At 49.5% G+C, this 17,610-nt stretch overlaps 6 protein-coding genes across 6 annotated transcripts; 4 read left to right on the forward strand and 2 right to left on the reverse strand.

Moving 5' to 3' along the window:
* Positions 1 to 813: 813 nt before the first annotated feature.
* On the forward strand, positions 814 to 1,779 carry N7496_005108 (endo alpha-1,4 polygalactosaminidase; the record flags this gene model as incomplete). Its single annotated transcript, XM_056698037.1, has 1 exon — positions 814 to 1,779. One exon carries the CDS (start codon positions 814 to 816, stop codon positions 1,777 to 1,779), a length of 966 nt encoding a protein of 321 aa, XP_056556562.1.
* Positions 1,780 to 5,712: 3,933 nt separating this feature from the next.
* Positions 5,713 to 7,186, reverse strand: N7496_005109 (spherulation-specific family 4 protein; the record flags this gene model as incomplete). The annotated part of the gene is made up of 3 exons (XM_056698038.1): positions 5,713 to 6,033; positions 6,339 to 6,696; positions 6,954 to 7,186. The coding sequence occupies 3 exons, from the start codon at positions 7,184 to 7,186 to the stop codon at positions 5,713 to 5,715; spliced, it is 912 nt and encodes a 303-aa protein (XP_056556563.1).
* An 885-nt stretch (positions 7,187 to 8,071) lies between these two features.
* Positions 8,072 to 9,358, forward strand: N7496_005110 (NAD-dependent epimerase/dehydratase family protein; the record flags this gene model as incomplete). Its single annotated transcript, XM_056698039.1, has 1 exon — positions 8,072 to 9,358. One exon carries the CDS (start codon positions 8,072 to 8,074, stop codon positions 9,356 to 9,358), a length of 1,287 nt encoding a protein of 428 aa, XP_056556564.1.
* An 862-nt stretch (positions 9,359 to 10,220) lies between these two features.
* Positions 10,221 to 10,962, forward strand: N7496_005111 (mitochondrial 54S ribosomal protein mL54; the record flags this gene model as incomplete). The annotated part of the gene is made up of 2 exons (XM_056698040.1): positions 10,221 to 10,647; positions 10,712 to 10,962. 2 exons carry the CDS (start codon positions 10,221 to 10,223, stop codon positions 10,960 to 10,962), a joined length of 678 nt encoding a protein of 225 aa, XP_056556565.1.
* A 291-nt stretch (positions 10,963 to 11,253) lies between these two features.
* Positions 11,254 to 12,129, reverse strand: N7496_005112 (glutathione S-transferase family protein; the record flags this gene model as incomplete). Its single annotated transcript, XM_056698041.1, has 2 exons — positions 11,254 to 12,008; positions 12,078 to 12,129. 2 exons carry the CDS (start codon positions 12,127 to 12,129, stop codon positions 11,254 to 11,256), a joined length of 807 nt encoding a protein of 268 aa, XP_056556566.1.
* Positions 12,130 to 12,955: 826 nt separating this feature from the next.
* Positions 12,956 to 15,511, forward strand: N7496_005113 (putative phosphoinositide-specific phospholipase C; the record flags this gene model as incomplete). Its single annotated transcript, XM_056698042.1, has 5 exons — positions 12,956 to 13,345; positions 13,436 to 13,658; positions 13,691 to 14,236; positions 14,293 to 14,893; positions 15,346 to 15,511. 5 exons carry the CDS (start codon positions 12,956 to 12,958, stop codon positions 15,509 to 15,511), a joined length of 1,926 nt encoding a protein of 641 aa, XP_056556567.1.
* Positions 15,512 to 17,610: the final 2,099 nt, after the last annotated feature.

Below are 17,610 nucleotides of genomic sequence, written 5' to 3' on the forward strand. Positions count from 1 at the left end.
GCGCTTCCAGCTGTAATTTACTTAGTATCTAAATAAATGTCTTGGTTCGATAGATAGTTTAAGCGCTTCGTATCCTCATAAGTGTTGCCTGATCATCGATCATCCAATTGATGGACAGCCACGATCGGTTCATAAACCTCGGTAGATCAACATTGGTTCCACCACCTTAATTCCTGCCCTACCCGGTCCGCGACTGGCCGAAATTTGTCTTCCCCCCCCCCCCCCCCAAGAAGACACCGATGATCATTGCTGTTTGTTTGAATTTGGTCGTAGTCGCTAACTGGCTCTGCCAGAAAAAGCTGCAGATGTGGCTCAGTTAGCTTGGCGCTGATCCCTAGGCTCCCGAGTTTCCCTTTGACTTTTTCCCTTTCTTTGTAGCCATCTACCACACTTCCACACCTGATTCAGGAGTCTTTTGAAGTACCTAAATTGGCATCACAGGCAGCTAAGGTATCAGGTCAGCCTCCACATGGTAGCATCTAGGGTCCTGCAATTGCGGTTCTTGTTTTAGTTGCAACTGGCTCTCTAGGATCGCCGCAACCTCAGCCCCAAAGCCCTGCGGTCTGGGCCCGCTTCCCCTAAGACCCTTCTTTTTTGCTCTCTTGAGCTTAAAGATGCCTATCGCCCACAAGGCTTCTTGATTTGTTTGGTATACATCGACTTTCTCCAGTGATCTACCTCCTGTCTTACACTTGGCCCCTCATTGATTATGCCAGTCGGCTGCTGACACTGGCCTCGGAATCTCATTAACCTCCGAGAAATCCACAACCTTCATTCCACCTTGACTGCTGCTCCTTTCCCCATAATACAAGCATGGACAAGATGACGACAACGACTGGCTGGGCGGCCTGGACCTCCAAAAAGAAGATCTTTGTCGCCTCTATCGTTGCCCTCATCATTGTCGCGATCGGTGTTGGACTCGGCGTTGGCCTGGGTGTTGGCTTGAACAACGGAGGCAGCGGAGAAGGTGAAGGCGAAGGCAGTGGAAGTGGTGGCACTGGTACCGGTGGAAACGGAACGACCAGCAGCAACACGACGGTGAAATGGCAGCCAGCCGTGGGTGTTAAGTGGCAGATCGAGCTTCTGTACGCTCTCAACGACACCTCTGTGGACGCCGAAGTCTACGATATCGACCTCTTCGACAACGACAAGTCGATGATCTCAAAGCTTCAGGGCCTCGGTCGCAAGGTCATCTGCTACTTCTCTGCTGGAACGTACGAGAAGTGGCGCTCCGATGCCAGTGACTTCGAGTCATCCGACCTGGGCAACAATCTCGCAGATTGGCCCGGTGAGAAATGGGTCGACACCAACTCCGACAATGTGCGCAAGATCATGCAAACCCGCCTGGACTTGGCAGTTACCAAGGGTTGCGATGGCGTTGATCCCGACAACATTGACGCCTATGACAACTCCAACGGTCTCAAGTTGACCGAGGATGACGCGATCAACTACGTGAATTGGCTCGCTGGCCAGGCACACAGCCGCAACCTGTCCATCGGTCTCAAGAATGGTGGCGCTATCATCGATTCCGTCCTGGCCAATATGCAGTGGTCCGTCAATGAGCAATGTGCCCAGTATACAGAGTGCGACACCTATGCGGCTTTCACCGACGCCAACAAGCCAGTCTTCCACATCGAATACCCCAAAGGCGATAACACCAACAACAACCAAGCTGTCACCACCTCCCAAAAGTCGTCGGCTTGCAATGCCGCCAGTGCCGGCAACTTCTCCACTGTCATCAAGAATATGGATTTGGACAATTGGGTAGAGTACTGTTGATGGATGATGTCATGACTCGCAATTATGTTTTCTGTACCTGCTTTTGCGACCATTGATCTCCCTGTATTGCATATACCACAATATGATAGTTTCCGCTCGGCTAATTTTAACCAAAATGTCTACTTAGTTCTGAGGCGCTTTCCATGAACCAAAGTACTAAAAAAGAGCACACACAATTAATTTTCTCATCGTGAAACCCCCTCGCGCTCAGGGCTCATAAGGAACACGCCCAAAGATTTAACTCCGCTTTCTTATACCTCCATTGCCGTGTCGGCTTTCAATAGTGCTATGAAGTGCTAAGCCCCCACGAACCCGCGTTCGAATCGCTTAACCACTTTAAACGAAGGGGAAATTATGAGGCGCTGGCCACGTCGTTAAGCCATCACAGTCCTAAGTAACGGTTTGGCGTCTCGCTTTTGACCGTAGTCACGACTTGTGGCTGATGGGGTCCAATAAACGAGGTTTTTCCGTTGGCGTGCCTAGCTTCCCAGCGTGACGGGATTCGGAGCTAGCAGTTGTTAGTCCGGAGAACCGGTGATAGAAATGCCGCCCAACGAAAAAACAAAGACTTCCGAGTGCCTCCGGTGGCCAAGCCCAAGCGACAAAAGACGACTTTTTTTCTCGCCAAAGCACTGCTCTCGCCTTGGATTCCTTGAATTCGATGGTCAACGGTTGACTAGTAGCTATAGCGTCTTGGTATAGTGAAGGTAGGTGCACCGGCTACCATCCGAAATATTGCCGATCGAAGCGGCAATACATCCGATGATGTTTGTCGTTCTTGGCATTTCTTGGCATATACGAGGCCCTATGAGTATCACAAACATTATTGGCCATGTTTTGCGGAGATGCTTGTCAAAGGGCAGTGGGGAGTGGACTAGTGTCGATGACAAATGGGCAGTGCGTTGGTAGCACGCAATAATATATCAATTTGGAAATATTGGAAACACGGGTGAAAGCGAAACTTACGGTAAATTACGCTAGAAAATTTCAAGATTCTGAATGTTTGTACAACAAGGAAAATACACTCCAAAAGGGCAACTTTGATGGCCGCTTACCTTTTGTGCTGTCGACCCGCAAAACACGAGCACTCACCGACCAATGGTATTGGACATATCAGAAATTCTATCTGCAAGAATCGGAATATTAACTTTCAATCTTTGGCCCTTGCATGTCGAGTTTGTGACACCAAATTGTCTCGAGAAGACAGCCATCAAAGCTTCACGAGCTGCAGGGGCCACAGAATCCCCAACCACTCAAAGTCTACTAAGTGGCGAACCATTGATCACCCAAGCCATCATGCTCATTGACTCTCTTTCAACTTAGCCACCGAAATCAGATCCGACTCTAATCAGATTTTTTTTATCCGAGCTAAAAATTCTAACTAACTAACTAAAGTCGAAGATCCGAAGAGAAATGGAGTCTTCGCCTCCACCTCATGCGATCGTTTGTCCCCCGAACATGGAAACCATGGCAAAGATCGGGGTCGGTTCGGGCGCTCGAACGCTCTAAGAGCCATAGCCGCTTCAGATATGACCCATCATTATTCCCACTTCTCCCATGCTCTAAGGGGCTGAGTGGGTACAGGAGAAAAAAAATCCGTCACCTCAGCCAACGAGCGTGAGCGCTAAGATCGGACCCTCAAGTGGCTCCCGAGTGGCTCCCGAGCGGATCTGCCCGGTTCCTGACGACGAACCATGGCTATCAGTGTTTATTGGTCCATGATGAAGGGTTGGGGGTTACCCATCGGTGAGTCTACTTCATACAAACTCCACTTTTACCGTGTCTATTGTACCAAGACGCCGATTCCTCCCTAAAAAGTGTTGGAGACGATCCTTGTGAAACGACGAAGTAGAAAATCCTCGGCTGGAGCCAGTCGCACGATTGGTTAGTTCACTATTCCACTTTTCTGCTTTGCCAAGCCGTTCCAGATGATTTGGCCGTGCGACCAAGATCGATCTTGATTTCTCGGGTGTTGCTCTACAGGATATGTTGCTATTCGTGATGTTTCAAGGGCGAGTACTTCTGGCACGATCTTCGTTTTCTGCGTCGTAATAAATTTAGTTTGAACAATTCTCTGCCAACCACGTTTTTTGTGTAACGTTAGCACATTGTTCCCAGGTTGGGTGTGGCTTAGAATACCCCTTGAAAGCATGCCGACTGCACGACCCCCATGTTATTCGATCCACCGACTAGACGCTTGCCGCTTTATGCTTTGTGATGCTTTGTGCTCTGGAAACCAGTTCACGCCATGCGGGCCATATGCCTCCCCCTTGCGCTACCGGGTTCGGCGGTTCGCTTTGTGAAATTCTCAAAGATCGACTGGCTTGCTGGCTTGAACAGGTCCATCCGGTCATGCATAGCCAAAGCTTCGACAAAGCGCTTCCCCTGTCTGTTCCTAGTCTCATCGGCATTGCGGCTGGCGCCATAGAGTTTTGTTCGGCCAAGAGATAGATCGAAAATCCTCTGGGATTTTCACCAGGGTTACTACTCCTGTCCGACGTACCTGACGGGTGCCACGAGGTAGAGGCTTCCGCTACTGGGGATCGAAGAACCAGGGGTCGGTGATGGACTGGGTCACTAGTTTACCATGCTCGCAAAGGAAATGGATTATTAATTCAGAATCTGAGTATGCACGACAGGGAATGGGATTTACATTGCAAATACACATGGTTTTGTCAACGACAGAGTTGCTCGAAAAGTGTGCCGTACTTGTAACTAAAACCACCATCTAGTTCCTTGGCCGTACTCCCAAAATCAATAAATTACATTTCAGTAAATGGCCCCCAGTGTAACTTTTGCGACAACATGGTCCTTTGACTATAACCATTTGTTCCTATGTGTGTCGGGAAATCTATTTCCAATTTGTCCAGGATATCTGGCAGCTCAGTTTCATCGCAGTGTGGTGCCGACCCGTCATTCCGGTCTCCACTACAAGAAACTCGGAGTAGAATCTTTGTCATGTACCACCGGAATGTCTCAGTCCATTCGAAAGTACATTCGTTGAAAGGAGTCGTGCCTTGGCCGGAGAAAAGCGTGCCCAGAGATGCTAATTGCAGGACTACTGTCTGTTGATATCATATCATGTATGTCTTAGCAAAGTCTCGAATTAAGGCATCCTATATGCAGCTCAAGTTAATATGTGATGTTGCAATCCCGTGTTATAGAGAAAGTTGCTATTTTAAGGTCGCCCCGAAGAACTTCAAAGCATTGGATACAACCGTACAGCACACCCCGCATGATCGAATCGCTTTCTTGAAAGAAAAACCTGCCAGGCCCAGTTCCAGTAAAGGAAGGTGACTTTCTATGCCCAACTACGAAATTACCTACTAGAAACATACAGACTTGCATCATTGTGACCTGATCCATAGTAATCAGAACAGACCATGTTTTCGGGCGACGCTGACCATAATCCCGAGAAATTTCACCCCAAGTTGATGCCGAGGCCCCAAATGGAACTCTGACAGTCTAACACGCCACGGGTATACCCTGTCGGAGTCAAGACCTGGTTGTTCCAGCCTTGACTATACTCGGAACCATGGTTGTATCAGGTATGGAACGAGATTGAAAATTACGAGAATTACCTACCCGACTCCACTTGACCAAAAGAGGTAGACGACATCCGTGCTTTGGTTTTTTTTTTTCGTTGTCGCAAATTTCTGAGCTACGAATGCCTATCCATCTAGATTCCATACAGAGCTTTGGCCTCTAATTTTCGGCTTTTAGTCGCTCGTAGTCTCGGTTCTTTCAATTTGGGATATGATGAAAAGAGGCGGTGAAATTTTTTGATCGTGGCGGGCATTAGCTCGCAAAGCCTATAGAAGGCAGTTTCTCTGAAAACAAATTCTAACGTGCATAAGAGCAAAATGAAAATGCAAACCATATGATACCTCGTTACGCAGGGTCATCACGATTCATGTTACCACAGGGCGAGCCTCAATCCGACATTAAATCAACAAACTCGGTCCACTTTGACCCAAAGCTAGCATAGTAATCGACGCTCAGGTGGGTGATGTAAAGTTCATCGACCACCTTACGGGCTTCTTTCACCAGACTGCGCAGCTTAGGATCCTCAACGGTATCAGGAACCGAGTGGATAACAGCGCACAACTGGGTACGGTTGCTATCCGGAATAGCCGTGAACAGCTTAGCTCCCTGTCGCTCTTGGAAGCTACTGTATGTCCCTTCGAAGACCACTGTGGAATCGGCCGATGCCAAGTAACGAGAGTCTGGGACGGCTCCAGGGTTGTGCACCACCTATGGATAGTAGTTAGCCACCATGAAGTTCGCTTGAAATGACCTGATGAAGTAACTGGGGAATCGATAGGGCTGGAAGCTAAAGTAGAGACACAATCATTCAATCTGGAAAGGGGGGAAATAAGATTCGGAGAACCAAAAAAAGACATTCAGGGTCTGATGAGAAAGCCACGCGGGTGGCATAGAGAGTCCCCAGATATGGAGTGGAATGAACGATTGGGGGATGTAAGGGGGATGGGGCATCAAGTGGAACAGTAGGTCATCATTAAGCAATCGGAAGTTAGGAGAATTTTTTTGCAACTTACAAAGCCATTGGACCCAAATCCGTTCAGCTCCTTGACCAGGTCTGTCAGATTCTGCAAATAATTGAGGGATTGGGCACTGTATTGCTGGGGTGCTTCATCGAAGAATATACCCCGAACGGCCAAGTCCGGGTTGGACGAGTTGGTCGGCCAAGCGGCATATGTTTCGATATCCTTGCGCACTAAGGATATGTTGCGCTGTGCATACGAAGTGTGGACATAGCCCAGAAGACGAACATTTGCGTAAGATGCAAGGACAGGTATTTCACGAGTATAATTCGCATCGGGCAACGAGTTTGGCCCTGGGCCGTTTCCTGGGTTGATTACGACGGTAAAATTGACATCTGGATAGGCAGAGACCCTTGGGCGTTTTAGCAAAACGACGTTCTGTTTCTGCAAAAAAAAAAACAACGAATTTTACTCGAATTGATTTAGAGCATCGCCAGAGGGGGGCCACCATGCGGGGGGCAGGCTTAACAGCAGCGCGGCACGACATCAACCATACCCATGTATGGTGGCGAGCTACCGGCTCCTTGGGATCGAATATTGTTTTTGAGGATCGGGGCAGTGGTCGTGGAGGGGGGCTGGGCTGAATGAGAAGGAAATCATGGAACCTACACATTTTCCAACGGAGTCCATGCTCCAGGAGCAGGGTAAACGTAAAGCGGCACGAATACTTTGGATTTGGGACCCATGCTGTTATTCTTGCGTAGAGTGGTGACGACAACAGCTGGTATGATAGCAGCACAAAGGACAATGAAAACGATTACGGCCAAGAGAATTCGAGCCCATTTGGACTTAAGGCACCCTCGCCTGCTCACGTGCTTTTCTTCGGGAGCCATGGTAGACATAGTCAAATTATGGGAATGGGTACGGAGAATCGATTCGAAGGGGAAAGGTGGTTTGAAATAACGAGAAGTGGATTCTCTAAAGACATTTTCTATGATACCATCGAGTCTGATGAGCATAAGACAAAAAAACCTTACACCCGGTAACCTTTTGTTGTCTTAGACAAAAAAAAAAGGTAAAAAAAAGGAAAAGAAAAAAAAAGAGTCACCCAGGCCCAGCCTTTAGTCTCGTTGCGCCGCCCCGAAATAGACCAGGGCGGGTCTCGACCATATGAGATGCAGTGTATGATATTAGATGAGATGTAGCGTTAAATCCATTTGTAGTATGATACGGTGACTAGCCCGAGCTGAGGGTCCTAGACGTGCCCTTCATGGTGGAGGCGCTTAGGACATTTATTCGGCCCTAAAAAGACGATATCCCAAGGCCCAGCCGCATGCCTGGCCCACTATCCACGGGGATCCTGCCTGACTATTCTTTGGTCTATCGCGAATTCTTCCTCCCGTTCGCCTCCTTCTGGATCCAAACCACAGTTTTGCTTCCGGGCTTATGCGAGCTCCTCCAGCTTCATTTCTTCCATTTTTGCCGGTGCTAAGGCGTCTCTGATTCCCCATTTGTTGACCAGGGTATGACACAATAGTTAGAGCTAAACGAGCATACTCTAAGGCAACGAGGCTACGCAGGGTCTTTCTTTCTCCCCGGTGTATAAATCTTGCTTTGTGGTCTCCGGGAGGGTCCAGGGCGGATCTCAGTCATTGTTTCAAAAAAGTTATAAAAAGCATAATACTTGGCTCTTCTGCATTCTATTGCTCGAGTGACAAGGCATTGACTTGTTGTTGTGCTTCCTGGTCACCTCATTCAGACCTTGACTGCTCAAACCCAATTTCACAATGGCCAGTCGTCGACGATCAGATGCTAGCACTCCGGTGGAGAGTGAATCGCCAAGCTCGGTGGACACTCCTGCCACAGAGTCTTCTGTGCTGTTCGACAATCTTGACGAGCTGTTGCGAAGACTCCCTCAGGAAAGTCAATATATTCTCGTCACCGGCGGTTTGGGATTCATCGGAAGTCACACCACATTGGAACTTCTCAAGGCTGGCTACAATGTGATCGTCATCGACAACCTCAGCAATTCTTTCGAAGTTGTGTTCGACCGCATCAATCTTTTGGCTCAAAAATTCCACGACAAGAATAGATCACCGATGCCATCACTGCGGCTGCACGCCCACGATTATCGTGACACATCAGCCCTTCAGGATCTTCTCCAGGAGTATCGACTTGCCTCGAGGTGGGGAACTCCAAAGTCAAAAATTGCCGGTGTTATTCACTTTGCAGCATACAAGGCTGTAGAGGAGAGCATCAGGCACCCACTGAAGTACTATGCAAACAACGTCAGTGGTTTGATCGACTTTGCATCCACACTTGGGGAGTTTGGCATCAAGACATTCATCTTCTCCTCTTCTGCCACTGTGTATGGCACCCTCGCAACTTCGGGTCTGCCCTTGAAAGAGGAGCTCTGTGTACACAGAGAAGAGGTCTATACAGACCACAAAGGAGAGACACAAACTGTCCAGCCCGGATGTACCGGTATCACAAACCCGTACGGACGCACCAAATGGATCTGCGAGACTATTCTTGCCGATCTTGCTGCATCTGATCCCGAGTGGACTATTGTCGCCCTTCGTTACTTCAACCCTGTGGGTTGTGATTCGTCTGGACTCCTGGGAGAAGACCCCCGACAAGCACCCACCAATCTGCTCCCAGTGGTCGTCAAAGTGATGACCGGTCAATATGCTGAACTTCAAATGTTCGGAACCGACTGGGACACGACAGATGGCACGGCCATCCGGGATTTCATCCACGTCACTGACCTCGCTCGGGGACACATCGCTGCGCTCAGCACTGCAAACGAGGGGAAGCTGGCTGAGAACTTCCGAACTTTCAACCTCGGTACAGGATCCGGCAACTCTGTTCTGGATGTGGTCACCACCATGGAGACAGTCATCTCCAAGCCAATTGCTCGAAAGGCCGCAGGTCGCCGCGAGGGTGACGTGGGTTCTTGTGTTGCGGTCGTTGACCGGTCCCAGGAAGAGCTGCAGTGGAAGACTCAGAAGTCACTAAAGGATGCTTGCGAGGATATATGCAACTTCCTAAATATCAGTGGACTGTCTTCATGACCGTATTAGGGCCGCTGCTGTTCGATTATTTTTTCCTATTTTCCTTTGTTCTTGTGTTCTTTTCATGACTGCGCCTGTTCTTAATATTCCCCTCGCAGAACCGGCGGTGACTTGGCAAGTGTGGTTTCGGCTGCGTGATTTTTGTGTCTTGGTATTAGCATTCTGACTAGAGATGCATTGTATGAGCAATCTTTGATCTGTACTTAGTTATCCCTTTTCCAATAAGCGATCTAGCGCATATATATATATAAGTCTTCCATGATCGAGCTGTTGCATGACCCATGTACATATAAAGTTGTCAAGTTGCATGCATAAATCCTATATTCCAGGACCTTTTAGAGCACAAATTTTGTTCAGCAGCTTTTTTCTCGATAAAAAATGACCCGGGTTCGGAGGACGAACAGCATAATTGCATCACAATTGCTCGCTGAAGATGTGAGTTCCGGAATTCTTGGCAACTGAAATGTGCGTCTGAGGCATGTGGATGACTGCTGAATGAATCACGTGATGTCAATAAATATGAATCGGTGATATCGTTAAAGCTGCTTGAAGAAATAAAAGATACCAGGAGGTACCCACTGATTTCAAGGATAAAGATTGTTTTTCTAGGGCCGTTCAAAGAAAACTAAATGATCTCTCGTGGCAACAACCGTATAACTAAGCATATCTTTACGCTGAAAGCACGTGACTACCTCCGGCTTGGCATCAAATCCGCGCCGCAGTTTTCTGCCATTTCGTGACGGTGTGATCCCCATCTTCAACTCCACGCAACTGGCTCGTCGAAAAGCCAAGTCGTCTACTCGAGTACCCAGCGAGGGAGCAGAAAATAATTGCTGGCTTTTTATACGGTCAGAACACCACGATGATTTGCAGAAGCTGCCGGACCACCATGCTGTCTCGGCTACAACAGACGCATGCCGTGTCATGGACCGCATCAACAGCTGCTCGCCAATTGCCTACTGTGCGCACTCAATTCCGATTCTACAGTGACAACGCTGCGACTCCTCCTCCATCCACCATCTCCTCCGCGACCCCCGGTGTCTCCCAGCCTTTGAGTACCCCAGAGGGTGTTCAAACCGATGCGAAACCCAGCAATTCTACCAAGCCCGTTCTCGAGCGCCCGCCGAGTAGCTGCCCGGCTGGCACAAAGATGAACGGTCTGAACTATTTCAAGAACAAGCCGGATATTGTTGCCAAGGAGGATTCGGAGTACCCAGACTGGCTCTGGGACCTCCTTGGGGACGCGAGCAAGCAGTCAAAGACCGACAAGGGTGGTGTTGACCCGAGCAGTATGTACTCCTACCCATTGATTGCGAAGGTTCTTTCAGCTAACATCTCTCTCCTCCATCACAGCTCTGAACAAGAAGCAACGAAAGCGCTACGAGAAGAAATTGGCTGCTCGCACCGGACCCCTTGCCCCTAAGATTCCCGCCCACCACCACTCTTACGATATCACACCCGCATCCTACAACCGCGATGCGCCCTCGGAAGATGCCTTCTCCGACGCCACCGCCGGTCTCGACAAGCGCCAAGAGGTTACCAAGAGCGCCCGAGAGGCGCGACGGAAGGCTATCAAGGAATCCAACTTCCTGCGTGGCCTGTAAAGAACAACTACTTAGGGTTGAAATATCCGTTGCACAGCGTTGCTTTCTTCTCACTTTTTTCAGATTGGTCGAGCTCTTTTGTGCGAGTCGCCATCTAGACCAGGACTGTGGATATCGGATCAAGCAGGCCCTGTAAAGGCATCCGACATGTATTACTATACTTCTTTGTTTTTTTCTCGAATGTGCTATATATACTGAAACGATCTTGATTTACATTATTTGTCGTACGGGGGAAATGGAAGGTCTTAAACCAAGGGTCAAGGCCACTACTATAAAGATGTATACATATTTTCAAGCCGCGGTCTTAGGACCAGTCCACTCCTTCTCTTCACCCTGGCCATCTATCCAAGGCTCACAAGCCTCCCAAAGGGCCTTGAATTCACCGTTACCGATAGCCATCAGACGGTCGAAAGCTTCCCGGTCAATGCGCTCGAAGAAGGCAAACTGACAGGCCAAGTATAGGTCTACATATCCCGGGGTCTCGCCCTCAAAGAACGGTCCCTTCTTGCCCTCCCGACCCTTAAGCATTTTAACCAGTGGACCTGCCTCAATCTCTACCTGCTTCCATAACTCATCGATGGTCCCTTGATCGGTCGGTCGCACCTCCGACAAAGGCTTTCCAAAGAACTTCGACCGGGTCTCGGTGAAATACTCCTTTCCTCGCGGATCCATATAGTCTGCCACTCTTGGAATGATCAGAGAGCGAACTGCCGGACCCATGCCGCTGGCGATCTTGCTCACGGCCACCAACAGCGCGTAGCTGGCGTCACCACTAGGGAAGAGCGGTCTTGAAGGGAACGCCTTGTCCAGGTGCATGACGATTGGCAGCGAGTCCATCATCGCACCGTGGGGGTTCGACGTCACTGACTTATGAATGATCACGGGCAAGGTATAAGGGATTCCAACCTCATTGGGGCCGAGACCGAGGCCCTTGGTGAGCGGGGCAATATCGGGATACGAGATCCAGCTTTGAGTGTAAGGGATGGCCTTGAAGTTCAAGACCGCGCGGACCTTGAGGGTATTGGGGGACCATGACTTCTGCGCTCCTGATAGATTTGGTTTCTGTTAGCGTGTTTACTCCAGAGAAGGCGGAGTGGGGGTAATAGCCGGCGTACCTGGAAGTGTGGAGATGATGTCAAGGAACTGAACGGGCTCCGAATCGGCCATTGTTGGAGATATCTGTCTTGCAGGGTGTATATTGACTGAGCTGATTGATGATAAAACAATTATCTTCGAACTTGTGTCTAGTCGAGGACGACAGCGGTTCTTATAACACGGTCGATCAAGTGGGGGCTAGTAGGTGGCCCGCTTGGATTTCTCAGCAAGTTGCGAAAGTCACCGAAGACGGCCAAATGTTCATGAATCGGACATTACGAGGCATTGTTAAGTCCTCTAGTCTCGAAATAACACTTTTATCATGGCCCGAGAGCTAAGCAAATACTGGTTTATCAGCAACTTGACACAGTTCAAACCAATTGGGTTGCTCTGTTCCCGCTGAAGCCTGAAGCCCGAGTTCCAGTGCTAGCTAGTGGATCTAGCGTGGTGGAAGGTTACCCAAAAGCGAGGAGGTTGGAAAAGGTTGGATTGGCTGCCAGCTATAAGTGCAAGCTATAAACGGCATGAAGAGCGAAAACTCTCCAGCTTAGCTAAAGCCAAGATCTCACCGATGGAGCCACGTCTGCCGCGAAAGTGGGGAGTCGATCATGACGGGACAACGCACGTGTCCACTCCCTTAATTTCTCGTCTTACACCTTGTGTTTACTTTTTGGAGTCCTCCTCTCTCTTGACTCACGCTGCCTATTCTCTCTAAACACCAAAAACCCTGGCTAACGAGGTCGCATTGCGTACATCAAGCCGCGAAGCGGGGCTCGCGCTATCCAATCGGCATAACCCGAGTCTCCGACATCCTTGCAACGGGGATATTGCAGCCTGTTAGGCGCCCCTTCCGGTTCCAAGTCGATCATTCTGATAGGCAGAGATTACGAGCTACGAGATGGAAAAAATTGACAGCCTTGTTGAGCGAGCACGGGACCTCACGCTGCGTCAGATCAAAGAGCATCATGTCGGCAAGCTGCACGAGACGGTAGATTCTCACATTCAGAAGATCTACCAAGCCATCTGTGCATCGGAGGCGTCGAAGAAGGACTATCTCAGCTTGGTTCAAAACGGGTCAGGTCCTAATGGACAACCGATTGCGGAAACTCTGGCCTCGCTGGATACCTTTCGAGCGTTCATGAAAGATGCCGCTTCTGGCGCCGAAACACCCATGAAAGATCTGGATGTGTCTGCTCCCATATCGGACTATTTCGTGTCTTCGAGCCATAACACATACTTGACGGGCAACCAGCTATATAGCGATGCCGCTGCCAGTGCATACACGTCTGTGAGTTGTACATCCTCAACCACCATTCCATGGTTGAAATTAAAGGCGCAGTGGCCCCTGGACACAGAATGCTCACATCGGGTATCATAGGTTCTTCTTCGCGGATGCCGCTCCGTTGAAATTGACGTCTGGGATGGAGAACCGAATGAGCCAGACTCCAGCGACAGTGAATCAAGCAGCGATAGCAGCAGCGACTTCGATAATGGAAAGGGCAAGTTGTCGGTAACCAAGATCAAAGAGAAGACCAAGTCCAGAACCGAAGCCCTACAGCAAAAGTCCAAAGGACTATCGAGGTCAGTTTCGACAAGATTGGGTGATGCTCTGCGCCGGAAAACGACCAAAAAGCCCGACTCATCTCCCCCAAGGCCACCGCAAATGATGCAAAGGCAACCGACGCTGAAATCGCTGGAGAGCCCAGAGTCCTCCACGGACATACGCTGACCAAGGGGACGTCGTTCCGAGAGATTTGCTACGCTATCCGTGACAGCGCCTTCGTCACTAGCGATCTACCGGTGATTGTCAGCTTTGAAGTGCATTGTTGCTTAGAGCAGCAGCAAATCATGGTCGATATCATGCGAGATGCCTGGAAAGGGCTTCTGGTTGAAGTTTCGCCTGACTTGGCAGCTGATAAGCTGCCAAAGTTGGCTGACCTGAAGAGGAAGATCCTGATCAAAACCAAATCTATGCCCTTGACCACCGCGGAAGCAGGCACTGAATCACCTGAAGCCACTACCCCAGAAGAGCCCGTCCAGGAACCTGTTCAGCAGCCTGTTCAGCAACCCGCGGCAGCCCAACAGCAAAAGCCGGCAAAACCAATCAAGGTTCTCGAAGCTCTTGCGAAGATGGCCATTTACACCCGAGCATATCACTTCAATCATTTCGACCAGCCAGGTAAGTAGTCAACTCAAGACAAGAGCACTGGAAGCGAATACTGACCCTCCCGGCAGAGGCCAAGGTCCCGGGACATATCTTCTCACTGTCTGAGAGAGCATGTCGGGATGCACACATCAACCATCGCGACAGACTTTTTGAGCACAACCGCTCATCTTTCATGCGCATTTATCCCTTTGCCTTCCGCGTGAACTCATCAAACCTCGACCCAGCTTTCTGCTGGCGACGAGGAGCTCAACTTGTAGCTCTTAACTGGCAAAACCTGGACAAAGGCATGATGCTCAACCATGGCATGTTTGCTGGCACGGCTGGTTGGGTACTGAAGCCGGACGGATATCGAAGCTCCAAACCTACTGCGGATCTCATTCACCGTCGTACCCTGAACTTAGTTTTGGAGGTCTTTGCTGCACAGGATCTATCACTGCCGCCTGGTGAACTCAAGGAGAAAGGATTCAAACCCTACGTGAACTGCCAATTACATGTTGAGGAACCGGATGGGCCGGTCGCTGCTGGTCGCGATGATGCTAGCTCTGACTCTGAGAAGAGCAGCTTCCGTCGCTGTACCAAGAGCTCGTCCGGTGTCAATCCCGATTTCAAGGGGCAGAAGCTAGTCTTCCCAACCGTGACAGGGGTGGTGGAGGAGCTAAGTTTCGTTCGGTTCGTACCCCCTTTGCTTTGCATGATCTCAAAACTACTACCCCTCCACACACCTGCTTTTCAACCTCACTTCTACTCGTCCTCCTGTCCTGAAATCCTTATTCACCCCCCTCACCCCGAGGTTCTGCCATACTCCCCCTTTTGCATTCGCATATCATTGCGCTATCTCTGCAAAATGCAAGTAGGGGTACCTGTATCACGCAGACCTCTCCCTACATCATTTTGCTTTTTCCCCGGCCCACCAAAAACTGCCATTTCTCAATAATATCCCAACGGTTTTGAGTCTGCAGAACCTATCTGCTCGGCATTTCCCTTCCAGGCCACAGCTGCATCGTTGCCCCGGAAATAGACGTGCAGCACCGTTCCCTTTCTCCACTACACTCCTTCAACTTGAAGAGATACGTTGCTCAAAATGCAGACTCCCATGCTAACTCACGTCACTCTGCATCTAGGTTCAAAATCAAGGACGATGAAATCGTCCGTGACTCGTTGGCTGCGTGGGCTTGCATTCGACTTGATCGATTGCGCGAAGGATATCGATTCGTGCACCTTTACGACTGTACCGGGGAAAAGAAAGGAGGTATCCTGTTGGTCCGTGTTACGAAGCAGGCTTTGTGATGAGCGGCGATAGTATGACAGATCATCTTTGTAAATTTCCGAATGCATCGTGCTCGCATCTGAGCTCGGGGTCTGATCGTATATTTTCTGCTGAGTTTAAGGCATCCATGCTGCGTGTTGCACAACATTGCTGGAAAGACTAATGGGCGTCACGGGGTCACTATCTTCAGACGTTGCATGCGCCTTCTGATGGGAATGTGGCAGTGCCAAGTATAGGCTTCAAATTTGGGACTGTTCTTTGTTAGCCAAGCATAGAAACGATGATCTAACGGCACGTCCGTACTTCGGAAGACAGTCTTTTGATAGTTCTTCTCGGCATCGGAGAAGTTCGCCTTCCCTCTGTGACCGGTCTATGTTCAATACAAACTGATACTCAGCGGGTCCTTAGCTATCATTTGAAAGTATATAGGAGTTTACAGATAGCCGATTGGTGTAGATCTAACCCAAGATGAAGCATGATTGGGTCGATAGACCTCTATCAGTGCAGGCTATTCCTCATCTGTTCCTTACGTGTTGTCGAGTATGCTGCTCATAACAGAGACATTTTATTATAGAACAGGTACGTGGCGATATGTCCAAGGTTCGACGGGTTGCCTAAATATGAGTGCCATTCAGTGGAATACATTAGAAATTTGACCGTTTTCTTCAAAGGGCAGCTTAAATGCTACTAGTATGAGGCTGCAGCGAATCGGCTTATACTACCACATTGAACATCCTTTAGACAAGATCATGTTGAGATACGTCATTCTGTTGGTTGTGCCGATGGTGGTCACAAGTTGGGTTAAAACACGCGAGTTAGATTCCCGTGGCCACCACGTTTCACACCAGCAAGTGCTAGATCGGAGAATCTGTACCCTGATGATGCAATTTGTTGAGTGTCAGACAACGTATGCACCTCCTTCTTACAGTTCCTTTGGCTTTTCCTGGTCATCTTCGTTCCGGTCCTTGAAGAAATATGTCCTACATGTTCAATGCACAATGATTCGATGAAGACTTGTCCTGTTATCTGATATCATGGCATGTGCACTATGGCGGCAGTATTCTGCAGGGAATTCTCTCGCATCAGAGTACGTACGATGGGACTTTGCTGGTCGCATCATTGATCGCCGATTCGGCAAACTGGGGTCATCGGGTTTGGGTATTCGACGCCTACGAAGCGAGACTCGCAGAGCGATTTCCTTACTGGATACGGAAATACAGTGCTCAAAGGGCATATAACACCATGATCAGAGAATGATCTCGCTGCACTCGAACGACTCGGGATATGACCTGATCCCGATGGAGTTCTCTACAGTGTCGTTGTGCATGAGGCTCATGTCTGTCTAAATGTCCATCGAGGTCTGAGGCAGATAAAATTGACGCTGAGACTTTGAAGTATGTGACATCAGACAAACTTCCCTCTTTCTGGACGTTATCCTGTTCGTCAATCGTTGAAGTAAGGAGGTTCCTTACCCGTATACACCTGGAGGTCACGCTATGCCACTGCCCCCCTGCGGAGGTCAATCGATCGCTGTACAACAGATGATGTGGTAGATATCCACACGATGCGTCGAGAAAATGGAGATGAGGCGAAGTAATATCCCAGGGTGCAGCCTTGTACGTATGCGGTTATTTGCATCGAGGCCTACCATTGAGGGTCCTGGCTGGCATGCGTCATGCGCAATCACCGTCGGTGTTAGCTTTTGCGCGCCGGAAGTTTCTGCCGGAATAGCACCCACGCAGTCAAAAAAGCATGTTCATCGAGGAAGGAAGATGTATGCAGCATTTTGAAATAGTCGAGTCGAGGACACCCCATAGCGGGATAAAGGAAGTAAGAACGTGGATAACCATGCGCTTGGTGTGACCTTGAATGAGCAATGCAGCCGTGTAGCATGCCTAGCTCTTGGACCAGAGGCAAACAAGAAAGTTATCCTGCATGACGCGCGCCATCAAGCCTCCACTGCGGTGCCATTCCCAATGTAGCGTGGACATGCAGTAGCTTTCAAAATCCGCTTCTTGCCCCAGCCCCCTGGCCGCGGGTGATAAGTGGGCCCCATTAGCCACATTTAGAGCTTGGTGGTTCAATCTGAGGGCTAGACAGATAGACTGGAGATGTGATC

The sequence above is a fragment of the Penicillium cataractarum genome, assembly GCF_028827025.1.
Source record: "Penicillium cataractarum strain IBT 29864 chromosome Unknown utg000004l, whole genome shotgun sequence".
Lineage (NCBI taxonomy): Eukaryota > Fungi > Ascomycota > Eurotiomycetes > Eurotiales > Aspergillaceae > Penicillium > Penicillium cataractarum.